The sequence below is a fragment of the Heterocephalus glaber genome, unplaced genomic scaffold, assembly GCF_053883595.1.
Source record: "Heterocephalus glaber isolate CG9 unplaced genomic scaffold, H.glaber_assembly_v1.0 deba00001743, whole genome shotgun sequence".
Taxonomy (NCBI): Eukaryota; Metazoa; Chordata; class Mammalia; order Rodentia; family Bathyergidae; genus Heterocephalus; species Heterocephalus glaber.
Window position 1 is genome coordinate 19,171 of NW_028258449.1, and position 12,417 is coordinate 31,587.

General features: G+C 40.1%; 1 protein-coding gene across 6 annotated transcripts in view; it reads right to left on the reverse strand.

The window, feature by feature from the left end:
• Positions 1-242: 242 nt before the first annotated feature.
• Positions 243-12,417, reverse strand: part of LOC147821390 (PMS1 protein homolog 1-like) — a 35,305-nt gene continuing 23,130 nt past the window's right edge. For 2 of the 6 annotated variants that reach the window (XM_087200361.1, XM_087200362.1), the window contains exon 6: positions 248-871. In XM_087200361.1, the coding sequence (XP_087056487.1) occupies positions 657-871 (215 nt within the window). In that variant the 3' untranslated portion in view covers positions 248-656. Of the gene's footprint in view, positions 872-10,483; positions 11,999-12,417 lie in introns of those variants that run through there. The other 4 variants (XM_087200363.1, XM_087200359.1, XM_087200360.1 and 1 more) reach the window with 4 other exon arrangements.

Consider the following 12,417-nt stretch of genomic DNA (forward strand, 5'->3'; position numbering starts at 1 on the left):
GTGGTCTTGAAACCAACCAAGCTCTTCCAAAGAAAAAAAGTGTAAAAGGTAAAGAATGTTCCCAAATTGTGAACTCTTTGAAGGAATAGAACAAGACTCACTCATCTTCCAATTTTCAGAATCTATTATTGCATCTGATGAAAGAAGCATACAAGTATTTCTTGCATTAAAAAGTCCTTTAGGAGAATCACTGATCTTAGGTAGTAAGAAATATAGGTAAAATTAATTTTATATAGGTACTATATGATTAATTACAGATGCTCTTTATTTTATGAAGATACAACTAAACAAATGTGGACTAAATTTTTGTCTTTGGGCTGCTATAACAAAATATCTCATAAACAACACAAATTTATTTCTCATAAGGAGGCTAGGAAATCCAAGATAGGCACCAGCAGACCTGGTGTCTGGTGAGGATTAACTTTCTGGTTCACAAGCAGCACTTTCTGCGTGTCCTCAGATGGCAGAAGAGAAGGCAGCTCTAAGGGCACTGATGCCGTTCACGAGGGCTCTGCTCTTCTGATCTAATCACCTCCAAAGGCTCTAGGTCCTGAAATCACCCTGGTGATTAGGTTTCCCACAAATAATCCCGCAAGTGAGGGGTTCAGTCATTAGCATATATCGAACTGATCTGGATAAAATACATTGTCTCCTTATTATATTATATTATATACCAAAATAATCTTATCAAATATAACAATGCTCACCTTATAATGTACAAAAACAATCCTTAAGTCAGGTTTAAGGATACCATAGCTCATGAGGAGATCCTGGACCTTTTTGAGTTCATCTTTACATTTTTTAGCAGTTGAGTAAAACTGCTTTCTTACAGGCAGATTCCTAAATAATCTTAAAACAGTTACAGTTGTACCTGTTGGCAAATAAAAGGCTAGCTAGACATGGAAGAAATTGTAAAGATCTTCAAATTCATACTCAAATCCATAGTCAGTAAGGAACCCTTTCTATACCTAAAAGCTAATCCTCCTCCCAGTGTGGGAGGAAAGGAAAGCTCATCTTTGCAAACTATTCTGATCTCCTGCTAGACTCTATCTGTAACCTGCTAAGTATGCAGTCTAAGCAAGTATAATTTTATTTCTACCAGTGCAGAGAAACATGGCTCACTGGAACACAGTATCTTTTTTTTTTTTCTTTCTGGTACTGAGGATTAAACCCAGGGCTTCGCTCAGGCTAAGCAAGTACTCTACTACTGAGCTACATATCCAGCCCTTTTTCTTATTTTATTTTGAGACAGGATCTTGCTAAGTTGTTCAGGTTGGCCTTTAACCTGGGATCCTCCTGCCTCACTTTCCTAGCTGCGATTCCAGACACTGCCACCACACAATGTTAGAATGCAGGTTAAAAAATCTGCTGATATTCAAACTACCTGGAGATGTTTATTCTGCACTTTACAATCTACAGGTGGTACAAGAATATACAACATATGTGATAACCTTAATTATACCATTAAAATTTCTTACCTGAACTAATATCCAATAACTTGGTTTTATTTACCCATCTTCAACAACATTCAAAACACAGGACAATGAAACAAAAGAATTAAACTAAAAAGCTAATAAAAATTACACTTGTTAACGATTAGGTTAATAAGTAGCTTGTATCTAAAAAAATAAAATTACATGAAACTAAGACAAGATGTTTGTAGGGCCGGGGATTTAGCTCAGTTGTTCCGCTGCCTGCCTCGAAAGTGCAAGGTCCCAAGTTTGATACCTGATACCTGCCCCCCTCCCCGCCAAAAAAGACTAGCTGTTTGTCATGGCCATATGCAATAGGTATGTGTCTTATCTTGTCTTTTCTTGGCTTTTTGAGACAAGCTCCTGGCCTTGAACTCGCAGCAATCCTCCTGCCTTAGCCTCCTGAGTGCTGGGATTACAGGCATGCACCACTTCACCCACCTGTTTGTTTTTTAAAATATGTTTTAAAACTACTAGTCACCAGCAAATCTCAGACTTGTTAAATCAATCTCCCTATGTGATTCTAATGAATATATAGCCAGAAACGAAAACCATGCACTGAAGAGTTAAAACAAACAAACAAACAAAACACCAATTTAGGTCTCTGGCTTCATGTCTTGCTGGGTATGACCCTTCCCTCCTGCACATGCCTCCATTATCATGTGATGAGACCCTCACCACAGCCCCTGAACCTCCTAAACTGTGAACTAAATTAACTCTCTTCTTTATAAATTTTCTAGCCTCAGATTTTGTTTCTGTAGCAACAGGAAACAGACTAATACAGTTGATACCATGGGGCAGAGTCACTGCTGTAACTATGCCTAAAAATGTAAAAGCAGCTTTGAATCTGGGTAATAAGCAGAGATTGAAAGAGTCTGGAAGAAAAGTCTAGAAAAAGCCTAGAATGCTGTAAGGAGAACATCAGAAGCAATTCTGGATATGACGCAAAAGATGAGAAGAGCAAACTAGTCCTAGATGAAAATGAGGATTCTACTGGAACTTAGAATAAAAGTTACCCACATAACATCACTGTAAAGAACTTGGATACACTGTGTTCACTTTATGGAAGGCCAGCTTCAAGAATGAAGGGCTAGTTTTCAGGCAGATGATCTGTTTTCTTTTTTGATACTGGGGATTGAACCCAGACACACTCCACCACTGAACTACATCCCTAGCCCTTTTCATTTCTGATTTTGAGACAGTATCTCACTAAGTTGCCCAAACTGACCTTTGACCCTGTGTTCCTCCTACCTCTGCCTTCTGAACAGCTGAGATCACACCCACACCACTACGCCAAGACGGCAGAAGAAATTTCTAGAAGACGTACAGAAGGCCTTAAGTGGATACTTTTGTCTGCTTTCAGTGTGAAAGGAGAGCAATGGGAAATGGAGCAGAAGGATTTGGAAAATTCATAGCCTGTCTAGGGAAAGAGATGGAGAAAAAAAACCAAAACACTTTCAAGAGAATAAAATCAGAATGCAGCTGAGCAACAGCTCGCATCCCTGTGGATAAAAGGGAGCCCCATGCAAGACAGTGGGAAAGAACCCTGAGGGCAACTCAGAGACCCTTAAGGCTACCCTTCCTATTATACACCCAGAGACCTAAAAGTGCAAATTTGTTTCAGGGTTAGAGTCCAGCGTTCTCAGCAAAGACTCACTGTCCGAGGCTGCCAGGCTACTGTGGGACTCTACTCCTTGTTTGCTGCAGAAATGCTTCATAGCAGCAAGACATAGTTCAGGTGGGCCAAGGCACCACGCGTGCCAACAGAAGACCTTGGTGGCATCCATATGGTGCTCATTTTGTAGGTGGATAGAATACAACAGTCATGCAGTCTTGACAGTTTTGAGAAAATTACTCCTTTCTACTTGCCTATTTCTTCATTTTGGAACAGGAATGCTTATCCTCTCTGTCCCACCCTTGTATCTTAGAAAAATGGAACTTGTTTTTTGATTTTTCAGGCTAACAGCTAAGACGCTTGTTTTTAGGCATAGTTAAATCAATGACCCTGCTCCTTGGTATTGAGATTTGGATAAGATTTTGGACTTTTGAGTGAAGCTGGAGGAGTTAAGATTTGGGTGCTACAGGGGATAGAAAGATTGTATTTTGTATTTAGACAGACAGGACCCAGGAGGCTAGGGTGGGATGATACAGTTCGGGTACGGTTTGTCCTCCAAGCATTCCTGTGCTGGAGGCCTGGTCCTCAATGTGGCAGTGTGAAGTGGTAGGGCCTACTGGGCTAGTCACTGGGGTGCTGCCGGAGGAGGAGTTAAGGTCAGGCCTCAGTTGTTCTCTCAAGAGCAACTTGTGAAGAGTAAGCTTGGCCCCTCCCCAGTCTCTGGTCACCTGTCCTGCCTGCCATGTGATCTCCCCCTCCTGCAACTTTTCCCTGTCACTGTGATGATCTTCAACTCTTTTTTTTGTACCACGGATCGAACTCGGGACCTTGCGCTTCCGAGGCAGGTGCCTGAACCACTGAGCTAAATCCCCGGGCCTCTTCAACTCTTTTTAAAAGTGGAAATCATCATTGTTGTAGGGTTTCTCAATCTTGGCACTATGACACTAACGTTGGACCAGATAAATTTGTTGTTGGGGACTGTCCTGTGTATCATCGAATGTTTAGCAGCATTTCTGGCTTCTTACCCACTCAGTGCTAGTGGCACCCCACCCTGTCATAGTAATCGAAAATATTCCCAAATATTGCTAATTGCTTCAGGGGAAGCTGCCCAAGATTGAGAACCACTCATTTAGTGTATAGCAACTAGCATCTTTTTAAAAGATAAAATAGAATAAAAAGAATAAATCAGGATAGAAAATGGAGCATCACATTTCACTGTTGCATGAAATTTTTGCTGTGATTTGATTTATGTGAATTGGGCTGCTAAGTATTATGTATTTTTTACTGTGAAGCAAAGTTAAAAAGGCTAAAATTCACTATATAATAGGTCCTACTGCTTGTAACAATGGGCAAAGACATAAAGAAAAGGCAATCCTAAGGGGAATGTAAGACTAATAAACCCTAGCATAGAATCAGGAGTTCCAAGAGGAGGGAAAATACAAATGAAGACTTAATAATTGAGAAATATCTTCTAGAATTAAAGTTTGAGTGTGTATTCCAAGAGCTTACTCAGTTATGAGGAATATTTTTAAAACAAAAGAAACCATTTTCCTCTAAAAATCTCAAAATTCAAAAAAACCAAAAAATTTTTACAAGCTTGCAAACAGAAAAAAAAAAGTTTCTTATAAGAAAAGACTAACATCAAATTTCTTCGCTACAACACTAGAAGATGGACAATCTATAAATTTTTAAGGGGAAGTTAAGAAACCTACACCTAGTTAAGATATGGCTAAGAGCAAAATGAACACATTTTTGGACTTATCAAGATTTAGAAGTGTGTCACTCTAGTATATTTGAATATGAACTCTAACCAAATGACAATTACATCAAAATACAGGTTTCACGACAAGAGAAGAAAAGAAAAGAAATTTGGTGAGCAAAGAGTCCTAAAACTGGAATATAACTAGGAGATGGTAATATGGATGAGATCTGCAATATAAACCATTAAATCAGGATTCATGACATGAAAGATATACTGGAGAACAATTGTTTGGGAGTCAATATTTTCAATGATTACTAATAACACAGCTAACTGGGGAAAAATAGGTGGGACAGGAGAGGAAAAAAGCTTACAAGGCTGTGCTTACCTAGCCTATGGCTACATCCTCTCCTGTCAATCTTCTTTCTTGTGTTTCTTTAGCACTTCAGATCTGACTACAACTCAGGGCCCTGGTATCTTCCACCCACCCTTTGGATGACCAACTCCTTGAACAACCTCCAGATCCTGGCCTAAATATCACACTTCTAGAGATCCATCCTAAATACCCTATCGAGGACTGTGCTACCATTCGGAACAAGAATGTCCTCCACAGGCCTCACGAGAAGAGAAGTAGAGATGTGGAAGATGACTGAGGGGTGATACAGCCGACTTACTGTTAGGAGGTGGGGCCTGCTGGGAAGAAGCCAGTCACCTTGGCATAACCTGTAAGGATTTCTCTCTCCCTAGCTCCTCCTCTCTCTCTCTGCTTCCTGGCTGCTATGATGAGCAGTTCTTCCTCCACTATAGCCCTCTGCCATGCTGTTCTGCCCCGGAGTCAGCTTACCAGGGACTATAGCTATGAGCCAAAATAAACCTCTCCTCCTTAAAGTTGTGGCCGTCCAGTATTGATCTTAGCAATAAGTATCTCAGACAGGTTTTGGTTCCAAGAGTAGAGTCGATGCTAGGATTATACTTAACAATGTGATTTACAAGGAGGAGTTTGGAAAGGTTTAGAGGTGCCAGCTAGAGAAACCCTACAATGCCATAAACCAAGCTTGATGAGATTCTGATTAGAACTCAGGAGACCAGAATGCTGAGAAAAATGCAGATGGTAAAGACCAGGATCAGAAGGTTTCAGTTGGATAAAAGGACTACACTGGCAGCTGGACTCTAGACCATGTGTGTTATTCTATGGCAGAAAATTTGTCTACATTTTGCTCATATACTAAGATTTTATGAGAGGTTGAGATTAAGCGTGGTAGACTAATCAATCTTGTGGAGGAAATGTCAAGGAAGCCCCACGTTCAGCATATAGCATGGATACTATTTATGGCTTTTAGCAAGATATACTATAAGGAGCAAAGAGCCAAGCTGAATAATTTGAAAACTTTTGCTGGTGGCCACAAAGCAGCTGCCTATAAAACTGGGGCCTATAAAATTTTGGCTCAAAAAAATTTGGCTGCTAAAAAGATTAACACTAAAAAGAAGCCATGTCAAGTACTTTGCATCAGGACAACAGAAAAGATGCCTTGAGGGCATATCAAAAATCTGCAATTGCAGGCTTAAGAGTATAAAGCTGCAAAGTTTTCATTTGAAAAGAGAGCTCTGGGGCACCCTGCTTCACAGGGCTGCCTAGGCAATTGACTTGCCAGGATTTGCTCCACTGGTAGGTAAGCACTCAGAGGTCTCTGCAGCCATGATTCAAACGGGCCTGGTTACTGCTTGAACTGGCATCAGACCTTGGTGTTATTCATTTGGTAGTGGTTCAACAGGCATACAGAATGCTAGAGTTGTGGGGTCAGGGAGGCCTCTTCCTAGATTACACAGGAAGACCTGGGAGGCCAGCAGTATGTTCCTGAAAGGTCAGTGAGTGAAACTGTGAGACTGAAGCCAAAGGTGCTGTGGAAACTCCAGAAGTTGGAGAAGCCAGGAACATGGAAGTCTGAGGAGAGCCATATGTAGTGAGTAGAGCCACTTCAAAAGAAGTCATGAGGGGTACAATAGGGCCGGGGCCACCAAAGTCCTTTGGAGCTCACATCTTTGCCCTGGGGTGCTGGACATAGAGCTACAAGATTTCGTGTTTGCACTGCTGGGTTTCAGTCTTGCTTTGGTCCCATTCCTGTGTATCCCCTGCTTGTCCCCTTTTAGAATGGGAATGTTTACCCTGTGCCATGGTATGTCAGAACTGTGTAACTTTCTCTCTGATTCTTACAAGGGCTTATAAGCTAAGAGTTTTTGCCTTGAGTCCTAAAGGAGACTTTGGACTCTTCAGCAACATCACTCTTACAGATGTACTAAATCCATTTTGCATAAAGAAATGCACAAAAAAGAAGCAAGATATATGACACACAGGTACAAATTCCCTATGAATGTTATCATTATGTGTATCTAAAATGTACCAATAAATGTTTTGCTTAAAAAAAAGAAAAGAAATGCACATGAGTGTTTTGGGTGCCAGGTATAGAATTAACATTATGGTTTAGATCAAGAATGACCCCTAAAGCTTCACACATTCACAGGTCGGGTTTTGGGAAGATGACTGAATCAGAGGCAATACAACTGACCTGCTGTTGGGAGGTGGCATCTGGTAGGAGAGATGGGTCACGGGGGGTGTGACCTGGAAGGGTGCATCTCCTTCCCCAGCTTTTCCCTATCTTTCTGCTTTGGTGACCACCATGACATGAGCAGCTTTTCCTTCACTCTGCCCCTCTGCCATAACATTCTGCCTTGGAGCCAGCTGACCACAGATTTTAACTGTGAGCTAAAATAAACCTCTCCTTTAAGCTGCCTCAGTACTGTGTCTCAACAATGGGAAAGTATCAAAGACAGGCTGCTTCTTCCAAACTGAAAACATGTTTTATTTCCTCTTAGAATTATCATTATGTGAAAAAACATTGTTTGCCTTCTCTTTCAAAATAACATTATACATTCCTGGCAGCTTGAATTTCCTGGGATTTCCCTTGCAACTTTAGTTCCACTCTCTCAGCTTCACTAGATATCACCCTGTCTGGGGCTGCTGTAGGGACTATGACCCTGCCACATACCACCTGGTAATCCTATAATTCTGCATCCTGCAAAATCAGCATCATGCAGCTAATGCCAAGGTCTGCCACCAATCCAAGATGTCCTTGGGCCCACCTGAACCACTGCTGCAGTGGTTTCTATGTGCTTTGCTGGTGTGGGCAGTCATAGTTAGGAAGGGCATCCTAAGGCATTCTTCTCAAAAACACTCAGTACTGGACATTCTTTGAAACAGATTTTCATTTCCACATCTTTGACCCTGTGATAGCTCCTGCTTTGCTAACTTCTGACATTCTCTCTAGGCATCCTGTCTATTGTCCTGATATAAAGCTCTTGTTTGTTTGTTTGGTTTTTTTTTTGGTACTGGGGATCGAACTCGAGACCTTGGCACTTTCGAGGCAGGTAGTGGAACTACTGAGCTAAATCCCCAGCCCTCTCTTGGTTATTTTTTATCAGTGCTGATCTCTCTAGCAACCATATCAGTGCTGATCTCATAACAACTATGTAAAGAAGTACTTTACCTGTACTATTTCTGGGCCAAATTGCAAATTTTCCAAATGTTCCTGCTTCTCTCCCCTTTGCTAATTCTTACTGTTAAATTGGGTTAAAAGATGGCTGTCATGTTCATGGGGCTGCCCGAACTTTATGCTGCCTTGGAATATCCTCCGCCATAGGGCTGGGGATTTAGCTCAGTGGTTCTGCCGCCTGCCTCCCAAGTGCAAGGTCCCAAGTTCAATCCCCAGTACCAAAAAAACAAACAAACAACAACAACAAAAAATAATAAAAACAAAACAAAAAAATATCCTCAGCCAGATAAACTAATCCAACACCCTTAGGCTTAGCCTCCTACAGTCTCAGGGCATGGATATAATACAATTAAATTCTTTGTCAGGGTATTCTCTAGTCCAATCCCCAATAGTGTATTTCTACTATATAAAAATTTTTCAGTATTATCTTGTCTACATTTCTATCAACATTCTGGTCTTCTGATTCCTCATAAGAATCACACAGTAAGCTCTGCTTACAGCACTCCAGGTTTTTTTCTAGCCTGATACCCCAAACTTTTTCTAACTCCTCTTGTGAACTACTTTTAAAGGCTTCTCTCCATCATCATGCAGTAAAAGCAACAACCGACTTCTCCACGTTTGGTGTTAGTTTTCCATTCCTGTAACAAAATAACTGAAATAATATATTTTAAAAGATTTATTTGGCTCACAATGTTGGAGTTTCCAGGCCACAGTCAGTTGGCCCTGTTGCTTTTGAGATTCTAATGAAGCAGAGTGGGAGCATCTCAGTAGGGGCATCCGGCCAGAGACACTGCTCACCAGCAGGGTGTAAGCAGAGACTGGAAAGGAGTGTACCCCAACATCCCTTTTGAGGGCATGTCCCCAAAGAATACAAGATCTCTCACTGGAGACCAAGGCTTTACCACATAGGTCTTTCAGAGGCATTCTAGATCTAAACTACAGCACCCATCCTATCAATTATTCAGAGTATTCTTATAGTTTTAGATTTTAGTTTCCATTTATCTACTGAAATTCTCCATTTTCTTAAAGATTTTGATCATTTTTCAAAATTCTTTAATGTAGTTTTTAAAGCTGTCATCTTTTAGTTCAAATATCGGGTTCACCGGTGAGTTTCTTTATACTGGTTTTTTTCCCCCCTCCTTAGTATGCATCTCATTTTCCTTCCTGAATATGCCTCAAAAGTTTTATTTTTGCCAGATATTGTATACAGAAGAATAGATACTAAAGAAGATCATATTTTCTCCCAAAGGAAGTTCTTGTCTCCTCTCAAGCAAGTGAAGAGCATGCTTCTCCAATCTAATTATGGGTTTGGGTTGGAGCTGAGTTGCCCCTTTATTTAGTTCCAGTTCACCTTGAATCTCCAATGTCTTAAGGATAGAATCAGTCCTCTTGCTCCAGCAAAGCTTTAAGATCTTTCTTTTTTTTGTTGATGTTGTTGTGTTTTTTTTGGTACCGGGGATTGAACTCAGGTCCTTGCAGCTTTAAGATCTTTCTTTACTAGCTCAGCCCCAACTTTATTCTTCAAGGCTTACTCAGCAAAAGTCCTGATGAGATTTGGTGAGTCGGGTGAATTAGCTCAGTGTTTGGGAATCTCATATCCATATGTCATGTCCACATGAGACTACAATAGTCCACAAGAGTCCACGTGAGACTATTCAAAGTTCAGCTAGTTTACTGCACTGTCATACAAGATCCTTTACGTAAGGCAGACTTGCTTCTTTGTCCACCCTATGCCTCCTAATTCGGTTAATATTCCCACAGATACAAATTACTGCCAGTCACTTTTCACCTAGAACTCTTGAACTTAGTTCATTTAAATTTGTCTGTGACATTGCACTTCAACAAGTTTAAAGAAAAATACAAAATTTTTAAGTTATAAAGTGTTTCATTGCTACAAAGAGAGCAATGGAGCAATGGTCTCCTCCTCTTCTTTGGTACTGGGGATGGAACCCAGGGGTGCCCTACCACTGAGCTGTATCCCCAACCCTTTTTATTTTTGAGTCTGAGTCTTGCTAAGTTGCCAGGATGGCTTCCAACTTGCAATCCTCCTGACTCAGCCTCCAAAGTGGCTAGGATCACAGGCTTCCGCCAGCACATTCCGCAGCTCCTCCTCCCCCTCCCTCCCCCTTCCCCCCTCCCCTTCCCCCTCTTGCTCTCCCTTCTCCTTTGTCCTTTTCTTTTTTTGAGGCAGGGTCTCACTACATAGTCTACGCTGGCCTTGAACTTCCCATCTTCCTGCCTCAGCACCCAGACCCCTGGGATTACAGACTTGTGCCCCATGGATGCCCTGACAATCCTTCTACATACATCATTCTTCTCACTGGGAAGTTACACTCCCATGCCTCTTTACCCATTATCTTTAAACTCAGGTACCCTATTTTCTAAAAAAAACTTGCTAACCTCCCTCTAGGCATTTAGTGGCCTCATTTTTTTTGTCAATATTCATTTACTCATCCTAGAGGGCTCCTCACTAGTCTAATGTCATCTACTGTAGCTAGGAACAGACAGGAAAAAGGCAGGTGAGCAGAAATCAATGGGACAAAATAGAAATGTGCTTATAAAAGTGGAAAAAAATTCTTGATTTTTAAATATGTTATATCTCAAAGACCATATTATCTAAGCACTGAAAAATATTCTCAGAGTAAATTAAGAATTACAAATAAGAGGCAAATTACATCTCTGCATAAAACTTACTGATGGAAAAGACTTTTCTGATTCCAAATGAAATTTGTATCCCTCAAAATATCAAGCAATACTAGCCAATAGGGAGAAGGCCCCAGTATACTATCATATTTTACAAGAGAACTGCTCAGCTCTCTAACTTTAGCACATTCTTCAAACACCGGATTAAACTGCATTCCTGTAATAAGCTCCCTGTTATATTTTTACACAACCCTATGTTATGTCACTCATAAAGGCAACTATTTATACTCCTAATGTAAATGTGTGGACGCCTGTATATCAGAAAGTATTCTTAAACTAATGAATAAAGTTCCACTCTTCAATTAAGATAAAAAGATCTTTCAATACATGCACAATCATATAGAGTAGGCATTCATATAGAACATGATACGCTACTCTAATGATATGGTTGGAAAAGGAACATCCTGATCACACTACTTCTGATGTCTGAGAAATTCCCAAGGCAGAAGAACTGAGGGGAGGGGAGGCATCTAGGAGGGTAAATCAAATTAGACGCTTACTATTGGTTAAGGTAAAGGAAATAGAAGTGATGATAGAAAAAGTATGACTAAAATAATTTAGTCAGCATTCTTAGTAAAAGAATTTAAAAGCTAGAGACATTTCTGTATTTCTGGTTAGTTCAAAAAATCAGGTACAGTGCTTTAAAACAAGTGGATAGAAGGTAAAGCCAATTAGAATGGAATTTTGTTAAACACATAAACTACTTTAAATGGCATAATCCATAAAAAGATACCCATACCCAGAAAAACCAGAAATGCAGCTTCTCGTAAGTTATTTTTAAAACATCTTTAAATGTTTTTAAAGGAGTAACAAGTTTTCCAATGTCTAAATAAGATTTTGTTTTAAGTTGTGCCTGCACCTACCGTTATGTTATCTCTAAGTGTCATCCAATCAGACTATATGAAGAGTAAGTGCTAAGCAAGGATGTTCACACCACAGCAGAAATTAATCCAAAAGAACCCTAAATGCACAAGTATAAATTAGGATAGCTGAACTGTAGTTTTATCTTACACAGAAAACATTTAAATGGAAGCTAATGACAGCTGGTGAAATGTGAGTCTATGATTCAATCACTCAAAAACCACTAGCACTAAGCAATGTAAACATAAAAGGCTTTGGAAAGTGTTTGTGGATTTTTATAAGCCCATCTAGAACAACTTGAAATTAAGACTTTTTGTTGTTTCCTAACCAATCAAGTGTAATTAGGTGAAAAAAGTGAATTATGAAAGGCACTCACCGGCTTTGTAGCTATTTACCTTCCAGTTATGTTTATTTCTTAAGATAAAAGAACAGGCTAAAGAAAATAAGGTTCATTTACTGACTATAAAAATTCCTTACTATGCATACCCAGTCTTACTAAAAGTAGAAAACTGAGGTCAG